This window comes from Schistocerca piceifrons, chromosome 2, assembly GCF_021461385.2.
Source record: "Schistocerca piceifrons isolate TAMUIC-IGC-003096 chromosome 2, iqSchPice1.1, whole genome shotgun sequence".
NCBI classification, from domain to species: domain Eukaryota; kingdom Metazoa; phylum Arthropoda; class Insecta; order Orthoptera; family Acrididae; genus Schistocerca; species Schistocerca piceifrons.
In genome coordinates, this window is record NC_060139.1 from 698,952,792 (window position 1) to 698,970,518 (window position 17,727).

Sequence of the window (17,727 nt, forward strand, 5' to 3'; positions counted from 1 at the left end):
ACACCATGATGCCGGGTGTTGGCCCTGTGTGCCTCGGTCGTATGCAGTCCTGATTGTGGCGCTCACCTGCACGGCGCCAAACACGCATACGACCATCATTGGCACCAAGACAGAAGCGACTCTCATCGCTGAAGACGACACGTCTCCTTTCGTCCCTCCATTCACGCCTGTCGCGACACCACTGGAGGCGGGCTGCACGATGTTGGGGCGTGAGCGGAAGACGGCCTAACGGTGTGCGGGACCGTAGCCCAGCTTCATGGAGACGGTTGCGAATGGTCCTCGCCGATACCCCAGGAGCAACAGTGTCCCTAATTTGCTGGGAAGTGGCGGTGCGGTCCCCTACGGCACTGCGTAGGATCCTACGGTCTTGGCGTGCATCCGTGCGTCGCTGCGGTCCGGTCCCAGGTCGACGGGCACGTGCACCTTCCGCCGACCACTGGCGACAACATCGATGTACTGTGGAGACCTCACGGCCCAGGTGTTGAGCAATTCGGCGGTACGTCCACCCAGCCTCCCGCATGCCCACTATACGCCCTCGCTTAAAGTCCGTCAACTGCACATACGGTTCACGTCCACGCTGTCACGGCATGCTACCAGTGTTAAAGACTGCGATGGAGTTCCGTATGCCACGGCAAACTGGCTGACACTGACGGCGGCGGTGCACAAATGCTGCGCAGCTAGCGCCATTCGACGGCCAACACCGCGGTTCCTGGTGTGTCCGCTGTGCCGTGCGTGTGATCATTGCTTGTACAGCCCTCTTGCAGTGTCCGGAACAAGTATGGTGGGTCTGACACACCGGTATCAATGTGTTCTTTTTTCCATTTCCAGGAGTGTATATATATGTGTGTGTTCTGTTTCTAATGGTGCGTTCTTGGTACAACGTTTGGACACCAACAGATAGCTGTTTTCAAGCAACTTTAGGGGAAAGGTTATGCAGTAAAAAGAATCTGTGTTCATTGATGAATCAATTTTTGCAGTAAGTAGTGACAGAAAAAAATAATTTTGCTTGTTGCCCAGTTTTTTTTTTTCTGACTACTTACTTTTCGATTACATTCTTTATTTTTTACTTTTCGATTACATTCTTTATTTTTGTCATATTTAATTATTTTTTTTAAGTCTTATGCTAAAGATGGATATATATCTATCAATTAGATTTATTGTATCAACACAAGTAATAAATTTTTAAAGATATGATGGATAGATAAAAAAATCTACTCACTCTTCCGCTGCTTGGTGAGTAGATCTTTCACCTATCCAATTACTTATAATTACATTTATTGGCATTTCACATCTTATTTGGTTCCACATTAAAAAAAAACTTTACTTCAAACCCATTAAAACTAATCAATTTAAGAACAGACACTTCCACATCACACAATGTTGCTAGTTTTTTCAAAAGAAAGCATTCTCTCATTACTTCAAATTGATATTAAGAAAAAATATGTTGTCAACAGTTTAATACAGGATGACATATTTATCTTTCCTGCATAAAATAATTTTTCATTCAAAAGCACAATAAAAAATGTATGCTGTGCATGGCGAGCAGACAGACCGAGGGATTAATGCACCAAACTTTTTTTCAGTTTCTTTGTTACATTACATTATCTAGAACCTCGTCTTGTGTAAGAACTGTGGCTGGGCCTGCTCTGGTGTGGTACCAGATGCTGGTAGATAAGCAGCTAACCATGCTCAGTTCAAGTGGCGGCATTCCCACAGCAGGTGCTGCTGACAATGGGATGCTATTACACTATTACTGCTGACCGAAGGATGCGCATAGTGCCCCTTGACCACCTAATGGAAGTGCTGGAAATTGTCATGTGGGGACATGGAGTGGATTGGTGAGTGTGTCCCGATATCAATTAGTCACTCTTTAGCCTGCCAGGTCTTCTTCTGACTGGACAGGTTCCCAGCTCCTCCTTTGCTTCCGGGCAATATGCCTTTCAATCTGGCTGCCACAGCCCTCTGTCTCTGCAGAATGCTACATAGCTGTGCCCCTTAGAGAACATGTGTGGATCAGTAAAAAAACTCCACTTTTGAATCTGCGAACTGTCTGGTTCTGAATCTCTGCCAAAATTATCCTGACAAGCCGGATGCCCACTTCCCACTACCACCAAACCACAGCCATTCCCCATACAAACTGGTATCAGTTCAGTGGGATTTGACCTAATGTGGGTTTAGTAACTGGCATGAATTCCTTTTGCAGATAGTCACCACAAATATCCTTACCAGTAAGAGATGGTAGTGCACGGTTAGCCCGTAGTTTAACTACTGTGGACTGGGCTCGCGAAAGCTTGACTTTCCTCTTTTGCACTTGGAAGCACACACCATACATTTTGTCACATGCAAATGCGTGTGGGGCATACAGTTGCCATGTTGAGGATAGATGACCCCGTTGGCACATGGGTGTGCTCTCAGGGTCACCGTGCTGCTGAGATGTCTGCATGCCACTCTGGTGCACTCTGCCGATGCAGCCGTGCTGCGCCCATGGCGAGTCCTGCAATTATGTTGCTGAGGGTCTGTGCTGTCGTTATTGTCACTGTCAATGCAACCACCATTGCCATCACCAAGCTCCATGCCATGTTGCTGATTCACTGACACTGGCATCTTCTCGCCACTTCAACCAGTGCTGAAAACTAATATAAGTCTTGCTGCTATACGCACATACTTATCACTATCTTCCTTTATGCAAGCTTCCATCCTAGATAGGTTTAGTATTTTTCTGGGTACACTTGAGAGCCCTTTTCCTTGTAAGGTCATTGGTTTCTACAATTGTGATCCTAAAGCTGTATTCATGCCTCATTTGCATTTTATCAGTTACAAGAATGGTCGGAAATGGCTCTTGATGCAGCTGCTGTGGGAAACATTAAGCTAGACCGTCTCACTCTACTCCAAGTGCAAATGAAAACCCTAGATTTGGAAAAATTATAGCTACTGGTACAGCTTAACACTGTGATGCATGAAATTGATCACATCACTAGACAAGCTTCAATCAAACAGCTGCATGCTCTTCAAGGGCCGTTGCGGTACATACAGTAAACTACACGCCAGGTGTAGCTAGGACCCTTCTGATAGTCTGTTTTGTGCCTTCTTTTTCCAGAAAACCTGGCGAGAACATGATCACATTCCTGCAAAATGTTCGACATGTGAGATGCATGTGTTCATGGCCAGTCAGTTTCCTATTAAATATGAGCAAATTAAAACTCTCAAGTGATGCTGGCACTTGTGTAGAATCCGTAGATGTGCTATGTGAAGCAATTACAATGCAAGCAGAAGCCATTTATAGATAATTTGTACCACTCTTATGACAGCCTTAACAAATTGATGAATAAACACTGTAAGCAGATCCAAAGAATATCTTTTCTAACGTTTGTCCTGACATCAGGGGCCACTCACTGTCTTTCATGATTTGGTAGTTTTACTTTATTTCAATTTAGTGGTCTGATGCTCTTCCTTTCATCATCATCTGTTAGCCTCAGTCATGGAAATTGTGTCCTCTGTATGTAAACTGTGTAAATTTTGTTCTGTGTGTTTATGTACAGTATTATCTGAGGTAGAGTTGGAAACTAGCCTAGAATTTGCCTAAATTAGCATGTAAAACCACCTAAGAACTATACTTAGCTTGGCAGGTGTGACAGACCAGCAGTCGTTAATCTGGCAGCAGATTCGGTTCAGACCTGGCTCACCTCCCAGTCTCTAAAGCTAGCAGGGTGTGTGTTACGCTGTATCACCAGACCACACAAGATCAGAGAAATGACCTCCACTACAAGCATAACCTAATAAAAAGCCTTATGACCCAATATTCAAGTTACCTGTAGCAAGTTCTTATGAAAGAGAAACATTATACAGACAGATTTTTGAATTAAAGTTAAATTTGTTATGAAATGGTAAATTCTAAATTTTTGCAGGAAATGTATTATGAGAACCTGTTCATCTTTTGGCTACAAAATCATAAAGCTAATTACACTCTCTATAAACCAATCTCTTATGAGTATCCCATTGGTGGGTAAGAAAGAAATAACAGTTTACTCTAGAACCTGATAAGGATTTTAAAAAATGTATTCCTGTAATTCTACACAGACTTCAGACTGGAAGCACGGCATGTAAGTGGTGATTAAGCTTGCAGTATCTGTTAGTCAAAAGCAATCACCAATGAAGTATAAAATGAGATATTGTTAACAAAGAGGGAACAAGAATCCATTTGCAGAGCATAAAATTTTAATTAGCACAAACTGAATACAATATTTATTAATGCCTCCACCAAGTGTTTCAGTCTCACTGCCAAATCTAAGAACACAAATTCAGAATTTCCAGGTAAATGAACACCAGAAAGAAATTTAATAACAATTTGTGAGATGAATGTCGTTAACGTAGTGAGTGAACCTGCAGTAAAGATACTGATTTCGTTAACTTTTGATTTACTCATTCTTATCGCAAAAGCCCTGAGTCATCATAAGAACACACACAATCTTGTGTAGCCCTAAACAAGATCTAAATTATAATCTTGCTTAAAATTTTTAATACAAGAATCACGCAAGATAACACAGACTCTCAAATGAAATGAAAATTAGAAATTTGTATACTTTCTGCAAATAACAAGTGTCAACTGGAATATTCAAAAGAGCTTTCAAGTACACGTGAGAATTTGAGAATTTTTGAAGGAGAAAAACTAAAACTGGAAATGATTAAAAGCTTTTATTGTTTGCAACATCCACAAATTAGTAACTGACAATTTTCTCTTACTTGATCCTGACATAGTGTATATATAGGGTAGCAATTCTCTCACAAAAAGAGGTGGGATCAACTTTTTGAAACAATCTATACACTGATGTAGGATAAGGTCCAAAGAATCACACCCTGCGATTGCCACCAAAATCAGATTTACATCTTGTAATTAAAAAAAAAAAATACATTTTGACACCACTACACAGTCAATACAAATATATTACTCCATCTTTTATTTTTTAACCAAAAGATCAGCAATTTTAAATGTTTAAACACTGTAATAGGTAAATAAAAGTAATTAAATTTACATGTTCAAAAATTCCAATTTGAAAAAGAATGATAGGAAGAAACAATAAGAGCAAATGAAGTTCTCGCATTGATTAAAATAATGTGACAAAGGAATACAAATAAAAGAAACCACATATACGTGAACTGCATAAAAACAGTGATCAAAGTCATTTCGAAGAAGATTAAAAAAAGAAATCCAGTGTACCTGATGAGACTCAAACAGAATCTTAACAATTACACAATGCAACCACTCTGTAAAAAATGTTACTATCCTTCAACCTACAGACTGTAACACGAAATTCTGATTTCTTTTTTCTTTTTCTTTTTTGTCGATTACTTACAAATGAGGGCTCACCAGGCTGAACGACTGCAATGTGTGATTCCTTGGACCTTAAGCTACACCAGCATACAGGTTGTTTCAAAAAGTTTATCTCACCTCTATGGACCTCTCCTTGTTAGATTGCAAAAAGGTATTCAGACTACAGACAGCTGCCAAGAAGTCATCCTAGGGAGTAGTATGAAGATAACTGAGGAAAGTAAGAGTCATTTCTATGCCGTATTCAGATATGTTTGTGCTACATTTCAAGTCGGCTCAGGATTTCTTAGTACAATGATGTATTATGTTTATTTCAGACATTACTCCATTATGAGCTAAATCTACTACCTTGTCACTCAAGATGGCTTATCAATAACACGTGAAGAACAAATAAATACATAAATTCTTTTGATGTGGTTTTCTTGACTCATCCGGTAAACTGTTTCGAAAAACCACAAAGTGTATGTGTGTCCATCCAATTGAAGCATCAATTCTAAATATAAGTGAAGTTGAGGTTCTGTTACAGTACAGAAAAGCATACATAAATTATGTCAAAGCTGTTTCAAAAATGGGAAAATATTATTCCACAGAAAATATTGTCCCTTGCACTCCTTTTATTGTAGTTCTCTGTTCTGCAACTCAACCAACAGAAAACCCCTGGAAATATGGTTCAGCTCACATCTCTCCAATCATCTTCCAGTCCCCTGCTCTTGCTAGCATAATTGTATATCCAGTTTCTATTCATTCATCATCTTTTATCTTCTGTTTTCCATCCTCATATTCAGTTTATATTTTGTGCATCTAGTTGAAGGTGGAAACTTAAACACTCTATTCTTTCTTCACTTGTGAAGGATGACTGTTTTTAGCTAACATGAAGAAAACTTGCTTCCTATGGGCTAACAGTTCTAGCATTAATGACATAACAGGTTAGGTTTTCCTTCCTCTGACTGATTTCCTAAACAATTTTAATTTTTATGTTGTTGCTTTCAAAAAACAACTGTCTACTGGAATTTCTACTTATACTTTTGATACTACTTATCTGCTTTACTCCTATCAGAATTTTATGCATAAGAAATATCATTGTGCCTGAAACTGTTTCGTGTATTTTACAATCCATTTCTACTATTATTCAGTTTATAGTTTGAATCTTTAAAAGCTAATGCAATTCATACAAAGAAGTAATGTTTATAAACTGCAAAATCATTAGATTAAGAGAAAATAATTTAAATAAAACCTTTCAGTTTCATGTTTTGTTAAAAAAATTGTTACTGACTTTTCAAAACAAATTAATACTTGTTTTGTAACTAACCACAATTTGCAGACAATTTTTGGTATGAGTCATTCTGTTCCAACTGTTTGTCTTCTGCTTTTCGACATTAAGTGACAAAACCAACATCTAAAAAGTTTGAAATAGTTACCTTCATAGATTTTTCCATCTTTATTTTTAATATAGAAATCATTGTTTTCGGCATCATTGTGCAGGAAGTAGCTGTTATCTCTTTTGACATGAGGATCTACAATGGCAACTAATTTTCTTCCTTTTGCAGTTAAATTATTAATCATTTCAGCTGGCTGAGAGAAACGCCTGGAGTCCCATGTAAAATACCTAAAAAGCAGTGAAGCCTTGAGGTTATCCACTCTCTCATGATCTTTGATGTCTAACATAACAAATCGATTGAAATTATACACAAATATACTAAAAATTATAATTTACTAGGCAAATGTAAATCAAAAATAAAATTATTCATAATCTGTAAAGTGTGAGTTTCAAATATCATGCAAGCCTAAAAACTCATGTTGATAAACAGTAAGCGAATGTGTTCTCAGTACAATTACATAAAGAGAGGTTTTGTTTTTAATATTTCTTCGCTCACTCACACCAACAAGTGAGCAGTCTCCTTACAGTGTGGTACAAACGGCACCCCCTTCACTCCCCTATGTCAGCTCACCACATTTCATAGGGCATTGAGAAATGTATGGGCATGTGGGCATGTGACCATTGCTACTGAACACTCCTTTCATGGAAAGAGGTCACTTGGACTGATGAGTTTTGGTACATACTGGTACACAGCGATGGTAGAGCACCAAAACAACATAAACCACATGAACATGTGTTGGAGGTATTCTATCATGGAATATCTTTATGCAGAAGATGGGAATAGGTCCGCGATATACCTTGCAGCATCTCCTGCAGGCATACAATACAGGAATCTACTGTCCAGTTATGTGGTATCCATTAGTTGACCTACAGCACCATAAAGGTGACCTGCACCTTTAAAAAGACAATATACCCAAACTGCTACCAAACTGTTGTTGTATAATTTGTGTAATATTCCACATGTAGTACAGAAGCCAGGCCACCTGAATTCAGTCCCACGCAGTACATATGGAGGCGCCATTGAGCAAGATGGGAGAACCTCAGATCCAGCTCCGACTACCTCCATGAGATGTTGGCAGTAGTTGAGTGGTCTTGGATCAGTGTGGCTCCCAAGCACCTTTAATCTCTTGGGCAGCCCACTGCATGGTGCATTTCTCCCATTGTTGGGCAGGTATGCTTCACTCTACTAGGCAGGTCTGTGTAATTCAACTGCTTAAGAGTGTATTTTGGATCTACTAACGCCAGCACAAATAGTTGACAGAATATGAAGTGGTCAGATGTATGAAATTATGAGACAGAGTTGCTGGCTATTATGTGCCACAGATGGAAAAAAATCAGTACTTCTCAGAGACAAATATAAAAGAACATGACACTACCCTAGATTTTTTGTTACACCCTCAGAGAGAAGATAGGGAAAAGTTGGGATAGGTTAGAAAGGAAAGGCAGATCACTTAGGCTCCACGATGAGAGGACATGTTATAACACTATTATTCAGTTCGTCATCTCGCAATTTTTTTGCCTTAAAAATTTGTCATGACAGTGATATGCAAAGATTATATGGAAAGTGTGATATATGTGATGTTAAAATGCTTTGCTAATGTATGTTTGTATCTTATGTAAAGAAATATGTGAAATGTTTAATTTACTAATTAATATTTTGTCATGGATTAATGAAATGAAAATGTTCTTACAAGTTGTCATTGTATAACATGGTACATGCTTAGGGAGAATGTGTAGGATATGTGTTATGTAAAAGATGGAGTGCTTTGTACTGTACAGAAGTTACTGTGGGAAGCACAAAAGGTGGACTGGGTTTTTGGTGCACTACCTGTAGAGTGAGAAGGAATGAGAGGACACAGTCTGTAGACAGCAGTGAAAGAGGCAACACTCAGAAGAAGCAGGGGATGCCTTGCCTGGAAATTGTTGCACAATAGTCTCGGATGACAATTGCTGCATTATTACGACCTTAGTAGAGGTCATCGGACTATGTTATGGATGTTAAAATGACAAGAAGAAGAATTAATTAGTCCATACTTCAAGAAACTTGTACACCATACCATGGGTACTGTAGCCGCCATTACTATCTGCACACCCAATGATTACAGCCAACAAGTTACGAACTTCATAATTAGAGTTGTAGAAGCATTAGCCATTATTTAAAATTAATTGTTTTTGAATAATTATTGTGCAAAACATAAAAATTGGTTCACCCTGTTATTTTATTCCTAATCATTCACCTATATATGGTTCTTTCTTGGTGTTAGATGATGTCTGTATATAATTGCTGCATACTATCTTTTAAAGTGCTAGTAAAAGTACTGTATGACTTATGTAGTAGAAATGATGAAGTGAAATTTTGCTTTAGTACGGAAGTAGCTGTTTCCATAAAAATTTAATGATTTTAATATTCTTACTCTCTTTGTGGTAATAGGTACAGTGAAAGCAAAAAAATAAGTTCTGCTAAAAAAAGTCAAACTTGTCATATATAAACAATGAGGTTTTGCAAATTTAAGTCTTGAGTAAAGTAAAGATAAAATTCTTTAAGTTATAAATGAAATTCAGTGAAGTACAAAGTACTGTAAAAAGAAAGTTGCTTACGTGGCTCACTAACACTGAAGTAGGGTTGCGTAAAAATACTGAATGACAATATGGAGTTATCACACCCTACCTTTGGCTTTTGATGGATTATTTATTAAGAGAAAGGTATAAACAAAGTGCCTTAACACATTTAAATGTCTGTATTAACTATTAGAATATTTAAGTACACAAAATACAAACACAGAAGTCCCTCCTGGCCAAATTTTTTTTTAGCACATAGTGACGATTAAAAAATCATGGGCTTTCTAGATCAGAACTATGTATGCATGTGGGTGTAGCAGCTGAAAGATTCCTGTGTCTTTCTCAGAACCATATCCTGAAAAGTTATATTTATTTGTGAAGTTATGTTAGGGAACAGCAGAAAGTAGCCCAAATTTACTTCTGCTTTTCTGAAACTTAACCATTTCTTTGTCTACATAGGCTGGTGACTGTAAATCCATTCAACAAACCACTTAATGACCTTGGTACAGGAAGGTCCTAGCTTCAGTGTTATCCCATTTTTACTATGTTCTTTCTAACAACTAGAAAATTCTTAGAAAAAGAACTAATAGTCTGATTTCCATACCCATTAGTGACATCACGGTCAAAGCCTGTAAAAGGGTGTAACAGTGCTGGTGTAAGCTGGTGCCAGCATATCAGGCAGCAAAGAGGTTGCGAGAAGATCGATAGAGGCCAAAGACAGACTCTCACGAAACGCGTCACCAATGCCCTCTTGGCCGCCAGTATTTAGATCACCGCTGCAGCAGGGTGCAGGGTGCAGTTTGATCCAGTCTGTCACCCAGTGAATCACAGAGACTTCAGTTACAGCCCAGTCACTTGCAGTCACACACAACTGTAGGCAGCACATAGCGACCAGAGTAGTGTTCATAGCGGACTTTTACTTCACCAGTGGGGATGCTAATGTGGTCTATTACGGAGAGCTTTAACTACAACACCTGGACTATCTTGAGTTAATTAATTTTCTATTCTTATGAATAACGTACCAAGTTAATATAAGTGTGCAGTTTATGTTATAGAAGAAGATACCGGCCACCAAACAACATCCACTCCACGCTTCCCATGGTACAGCTCTATAGTGACAACGAGACAACATAAAAAATGGAAACGAGTATAATTCAGTGCAGATTTTGCTTGCTTCTCTTGTGTTTCAGATTGCAGAGGTGATCATAGTTCACAGTTCTAATCAAATTTCCCTTTTCGGAGGCTTTGCTTGCTTTTTTTTGCTGTAACATATTTGTGTGAACCATGGCTAACCTGCCCCCTCCACCCCCTGCCCCTGCGCCTAAGCCGCAGACGGCCACTGTGATTGATCTAACACAAGCTTTTCAGTTTCAGAACCAACAAATTGCTGCTTTGTTGATGACAGTATGACAACTTCTGGCTGCACAAGTCACGTTGGCTGCACAACAACAACAACAACAACAACAACAACAACCACCAACTTACTAGCCCAACAAGTGCCGCTGACCAGCATACCAACGTTCCGGCAATTTAACGGCACCGAAGAGGAATGGCTCAAATACCTGACAGTTAGTTCCAAGCACATCGTAATTTTACTGTCTACAAGGTCCTGTAAAACTACAATACTTCGTTTCGATTGTGGCGTCCCCAGTGTTCAGGTTAATACAAAAACTATTCTCAACTGTGTCTCCTGACGAACACAGTTATGACCAAGTAATCGCTGCATTAACTCAATATTATGATCAGCAAGCCCAAGCAGCTGCAGCCAGATATCAGCTCTTTCGCTTGCAGAAAACGCCAGAATAGATGTACTGCTAGTGGTACACGGAACTAACGGGAATGACTAAGGAGTGTAAATTTAATTGTAGTTGTGGCAACTTTTACAGTGATTTAATGATTAGAGATGCTATAACATTCAATGTCCTCGATAGTAAGGAACAGAGCCTAAAGTACTCTGATCCATCACTTCCTCAAGTGTTGCGAATCTTAGAGCAATATGACTCCAGCCGATAAGTTTGACTGACCAGGCCCCAATTTGTCGGGTCGAGCCGCCCCCTTCCTCACGAGCGCTCCTAGCAGCCCCTACATTGAGTGCCTACACAGCTGCGCGGACAGCCACATAAACATGTAAACAGGCCTGTGAATTCAGTGAAGTCTTGTCCTACATGTTTTGCTCACCATAACACAATGTGTTGTATGTGTGCAAAAGAAGGCCATGTCCAAGCAGTTTGTTTGCAATGGCACAAAAATGCCAATTTTGCCTGCTCCCAGAAAAAACAAGCTCATACCCATGCAGCGAACATTGTGTTTTCTAAACCTACAACAGGTTCTGACAAAAGTAAGATTAAGATTATGTCTCATTCTCGCCCTAGAGCTGTGCAATGACGTTCTAACCAAATATTTGTCTCATTAAGCATTGCTGGCAATCGTGTTAACTTTCAGTTTGACAAAGGTGACTCAGTGACTTTGTTTAATCATGCCACGTACAAACAGTTAGGCTCACGATGCCTTTCTAAATCAAGTGCTCGTTGGAGGTTGTTTGTGGGAGGATACCAAACAGCGAGGTCATCGGTCTCATCGGATTAAGAAAGGATGGGGAAGGAAGTCGACCATGCCCTGGCAAAGGAACAATCCCAGTATTTGCCTGGAGCGATTTAGGGAAATGACAACATTTTCGGTTTAGATGCCTTTGATCTGTTTGGCCTTAGCAACCAAGACAATGCACTTCCCATATCAGCTTGTGATCCAAAAGAAAGTGTTGCTAGCTTGGTTAAAGAATTTCCTGAACTATTTTCAAGAGGAATGGAAAAAGCTAATAACTTTGTAGTGCATGTTACATTTTCTAGGTCCGGACCATTCCAATTGCTTTACGAGACAAAGTAGCCAGTTAATTGAAAGAATTGCAAGATAATGGTGTGGCAGTGTAATTGCTCCCATTCAAGCTAGGCAGTGGACAAATCCTCTCATTTTGTTGCCTAAGCCCTCTGGTGACATCCGCATTTGTGTTGACTTCAAGTCTACAGTCAACCCACAGACAGTAGTTGACACTTATCCATTAGCTTGCCCTGAGGAAATCATGGACAGCCTTGGTGCGGGATGTTACTTTTCTAAGATAGATTTGTGTGATGCATACTTGCAAATTACATTGGATGAAGAATCACAGAAATTGTTTGTTGTAAATATACACTTAGGACTATTCAAGTATTTGTGTTTGCCCTTTGGCAGTGCTTTGGCACCTGCCATTTTTCAGTGTTACTTGGAGCAGCTGACTGCAAAAGTGCAATTTTGTTCAAACTACCTTGATGATATTGTCGTCTCAGGCTGTATGCCAGAGGAACACAGTGCCAATTTGCGTACTCTTTCTCGAGTGTCGTCAGAAGCAGGACTCAAGTATTGTCTCAAAAGTGCGATTTTTTTTTCAAACTGAACTCAAGTACTTTGGCCATATGATAAACAGTCTGGGTGTGCACCCCCTCCAATCTCATTTGCTTGCAATCCCTGACCTGCCTGTTCCTCACAATGTATCTGAACTGCAGTCAGTACTAGCCCACATGACATACTACAATCGGTTCATACCGAATGCTGCTCAGATTGTGGCTTCATTGCATCATTTGCATTGGAAATATGCACCTTTTGTGTGGACTAAAGACTGTCAAGACATTTCAGAAATTCAAAAATGCCTTGCTCATTGACAGATGTTTAGTACATTTTGACCCTGCCTAGCCAGTAGTTTTGCAAGTCGATGCTTCTTCCTACGGAATCAGCGCTGTGCTTTTGCACAGAATAGGTGCACAAGACAAACCTATTGCTTTTGCCTCAAAGTTGTTAACTCAAACTCAGTGCAATAATTCTCAAATAGAAAATGTGGCTCTCACTATTGTGTATGGTGCGACAAATTTGTATGGTTGCAAGTTCTATTTAGGGGCAGATCACAAGCCTTTGCAGTCCTTGTTTCATCCATCAAAGCTGGTTCCTACACGCACTGGTTAAAAATTGCAATGATGGACTTTTGTTGCTTTCACAGTATCAGTATGAAATTGTGTACAGACCTATGGCAAAGCATGGCAATGCAGGTGCCCTATTTCACCTTCCAATTGGCCCACACTCTGATTGTAATGAATCTGCTGCATCTTGTTGCCAAATCAATGTGCAGGACTCAGAATTGCTGGAAACTTTTCCCTTGCACTATGGAAAAACTGCACAGGTCACAGAAGCAGAACTAGATCTCAAGATTTTGTTGCATTACATTTGAACGTCTTCGCCTTGCTCATTGAACAGTATCCAGAACTCAGTTGTTTGCTGATATATTGCACGTTGGCATAACCCTTCAGTTCAACAATGTGTGACTGAAAATGACAGTGGACAATCGCTTGTGCTTATTCCCAAAGTATTACAAAAGGATGGGTTGTGACTGCTCCACCAGAACATTGGGGAATTGTTTGCACTAAACAGTTAGTGTGATGGCACTGTACTTGGGAGTGCATAGACGCCCACATTGAACAAATGATGTCGTGCATGTGGGGAAAACCAATCCACTCCGCCACAGACATTCTCAGCTTGACCTAAGACTCAATCGCCATGACAAGGAGTGCACACAGACTTTGCAGGGCCATTCTGAAACACTCATTGGCTCATAATGGTAGACTCTTTTAGCAAGTTCCCATTGGTGGTGCCTATAAACTCTACATCATGTAGCCCCATTCAAGTGTTGTCATCGATATTTTGCATAGAAGGTTTGCCAGAAGTACTTGTGTCGGACAAAGGACAACAGTTCACTTCACATGATTCTGAACAGTTTTGTGAATGAAATGGCATTTGTCATCAAACAAGTGTTCCGTTTCACCCACAGTCCAATGGAGAAGCACAATGCTTCGTATGCACTTTCAAGCAACAGATGGCCAAGCTTTGCTCCACCCACACACGGGGAAAGGCACTGTAGCTCTTTCTCGCCAGCTATTGCTCCCACCCTTGAGACGGATAATCACTGGTGCAACTTCTGCAAGGCTGCCGCCATTGGATGGGGTGCTACACCCACCACAGCATCCGGCACTGCCAATGGTCCGCAAGTATAACTTTACGCCGCGGGATATCATTCTCTTCAGGATTTATGGCAACTGTGGGTACTGGGAAAGAGGCGTAATCCACGAATGCATTGGTTCTTATATGTATTTGATTGCAGATACCAATGGTTTCCAGGGCCCCACCACCAGAACCAACTCCGCGCATGTCATTTGCCCCATGATTCTGCATCTTTTCTTCCCCCTGATCCACAGTTTCACAGGACTGCGTGGCCTTCACATCCGCCTGCTGGTGCCACCAGGGCACCACAGGAAGAGCGGATGGATGATGCACCATAGCCCCTGCGTCCCCACTCGCTGACTCCATGGACCTGAACTCACCAACGCTGTCGCCGTCATTGCCCCAAGAGACGCCCTCAGGCCTGGACGTGTGCCCTGGAAGCAGTTTTCAGGAGGATTTTCCTACTGCTTCGCAAGCCAGATGGTGGGGTACAGTTGGAAGTATTCCATCCTCAAAGGCTACGGGTACTGGTTCATCTCTATGTCCAGCGTCCTGCCTCCCTCCCCGTTGTTCACAGCCTCAATGCATGACAATGATGCGACATTTCGGGGAGGGAAGGTGTTGGAGGGGAGCAGGAGGAATGTGCTGGTGTAAGATGGCACCAGAACACCAGGCGACAAAGAGGTTGCGAGAAGATTGATAGAGGCCAAAGACAGACTCGCACGAAATGCGCCACCAATGCCCTCTCGGCCACCAATATTTTAGAAGTGGACCAGAGGGCCCAGTCTGTCATCCAGTGAGTCACCGAGACATCAGTTGCAGCCCAGTCACTTGCAGTCACAGCCAGTCGCAGGCAACATGTAGTGACCAGAGTAGTGTTCAGAGCAGACTTGAACTTCACCAGCAGTGAGGCTAATGTGGTCTATTACGAAGAGCTTGTACTACAACACTTGGACTATGTTGAGGTAAGTAATTTTCTATCCTTATGAGTAAGGAACCCAGTTAATATATGCGTGCAGTTTGTGTTATAGAAGAGGATACCGGCCACCAAACAACATCCTCTCCTTGCTTCCCACGGTACAGCTCTACAGTGACCGAGATGACAGAAAAGTAACATTGAACGACAGTTGTGGGAAGCAGGCATGTTTATGATGTGTATACTATATGCACAATTCTCTGTATAATATTGTTACACATTGTTTTCTCTGGAACAGGACTATTTGTTCTGTTGGCATATAGTATTATACCACCTGTTGTGAGACTGAAGGGAGAAATTGCACAGTGTGTGCACATTGGCACCTTCATCACCTAGAGCCTTTATTAGTCAGGAATTCTAAACAAGTTAACAGGCTGAACGTTGGTGGAAATTTCTCCAATTAATTTCCAGGGACCACTTCAGATTTTTCTCCAATGGAAAAGTTTGGATTAAGATAATACATGAAGAAATAAGCAGACATTGACACACCAACTGCCAAAACAGTGTCATATCAAAATTATTGTATCCGCTGTAAGCCAAATAACATTATGGTCACCATTACTATTAAGTTGGATCAATACAAACACTGAAGAGTCTGAGAAGAGAGTCAGATCTGTCTACCTGCTATGACACTATCAGAGGAATGGTCAGCAAACTGCAGTGGGAGACATTACAAGGAAGACAGAGTCGGACATAGGATTACTCTTAAAATTTTGGGAGCATACATACATTACATAAAAACATACATAAACAGGGTGTATACGGGGACAAGGAAAAAAAATTCCCGGACTATTTCCGGATTTCTCCCGGATATCCCGTTTAAAAAATATGCTTTTTCCACGGCGAAAATACGCTTTTTCTGTGCTAAGTGACAGTAGGTTTTCCGTAGATTTTCCCTCGGAACTGTAAAACTTATCAATCCTTTGAATGGTTAACGTTTTATACAATCGCGCAGAGCTTCCCGGAAAAAAAAAGAAAAGACGGGACAGAGAAGTTTTGGAGAGACTTAATAAAAAAAAAAGGAGAGAAGTTTTGGAAAGACCTTTGATTTGCAGGAACATATACGCTGCATATTTTCGTATTACGGAATTATAAATTCGAATTGCACCAAACACAGCGCGTTAGTTTCCAGAGTGTTGAAACCGAGGTTGCGATGTCCTTTTGTAAGCGAGTCATACCTCAAAGCCACGAGATCTCGTCAGCCGATGACAACAGCTATTCAGAGCATAGGACACGTGTTATAGTCAGCCAATAGCAAGATCACTGGTTACATAGCGTGAACACGCAAGAGGAAAAGTTAACGGTTTACATTAATGTACACAGTACCGTATATCTACATGAAAAGCTAAGCTTTCACATATAATTTTGGTCTCTAAGATTAACACGCTACAACAGAAGCTAAGCTTTCACATGTAATACTGATTTTTTTTGTGAGTGTTATACTTTAAGATACATCACACAAATGTGCAAGTAAATTTAAAATTCTGACATAAATGTCTCAGCTCGAAATTCTTGTAAGTGCTGGTCCTCAAACTGTTCAGTTTTGAACGCTTTGTGATTTAGATATCCATCCACTTTCTCACACGGAACATAATTCATCTTGCGTAAAAAGAAATTTACTTTGAAAGTAACGCTTTTCTAACCACCGTGCGCAATACTATCCGGAGACTGTTAGAAATAGGTTCGATTTACCAGTTGCCAGAGAGCGCCAGAAAAGTAGGCATTATTGTGCATGTGCAACTGTAGTGGTGTAGGAAGCTCGCATGTTCATGTGTATAAAGCACTAACAGAGCTTGCATCACACCATAAAAGAAACAGGGCGTCGGAGGGTACTCCAAAGAGCATCGGAATTTTGTAAACCATACTAAAATGCATAATTCGGCTTCAGTGCAAATTGGCTTTTTCCAGATTGACAATGAAGTAGGTCGCATCTGATATTAAGCTTTTCAGTGTGGTTTTTGGGATGTAAATTTTCTTGGAGTACCAGTACTCTGAGATCTCATTTTTGGTTCTTTATTATGGCATAATGCCATATATGGCAGATGATGATAACATGCACTTGAAATTCAGCAAACAGTTGGAACTAGGCAATACTGTAGAATGAAACACTTCGTTTCAAATAAAATGATTGCCTCAGCGGAAAGATTAATAAAGCCAAATTTCTTTAGCAAACTTGCAAAATTAACTTCACTGTTCTGCAAGGCGATTAATGCTTGACTGCTACAAACTTGGGAATAAAATAAAATCAGAAAACTGAAATTAATAATATATTTTTGCCCTCCGTAATTATGTGAATGTATTTTAATTCACTTGATAGCTCCCGGCCACAGAAATCCCGTTTTGTTTTCATTTGCCGTGGGAGCTGTACACGAAGAGAAGCAGCGAAATCACTTAACGTAAACACGGGTCACGTGGAGACTAACCCCCTCCCCACTACAACTCAGACAACTCTGTGCAAGCGCGAATCTG

The 17,727-nt window shown here is 40.5% G+C and overlaps 1 protein-coding gene across 1 annotated transcript in view; it reads right to left on the reverse strand.

Annotated features, from left to right (window-relative positions):
- Positions 1–17,727, reverse strand: part of LOC124776936 (neutral alpha-glucosidase AB) — a 120,420-nt gene that overhangs the window by 53,578 nt on the left and 49,115 nt on the right. Inside the window, exon 9 of the mRNA XM_047252156.1 lies at positions 6,745–6,932. Coding sequence (XP_047108112.1) covers positions 6,745–6,932 — 188 coding nt within the window. The remainder of the gene's footprint in view (positions 1–6,744; positions 6,933–17,727) is intronic.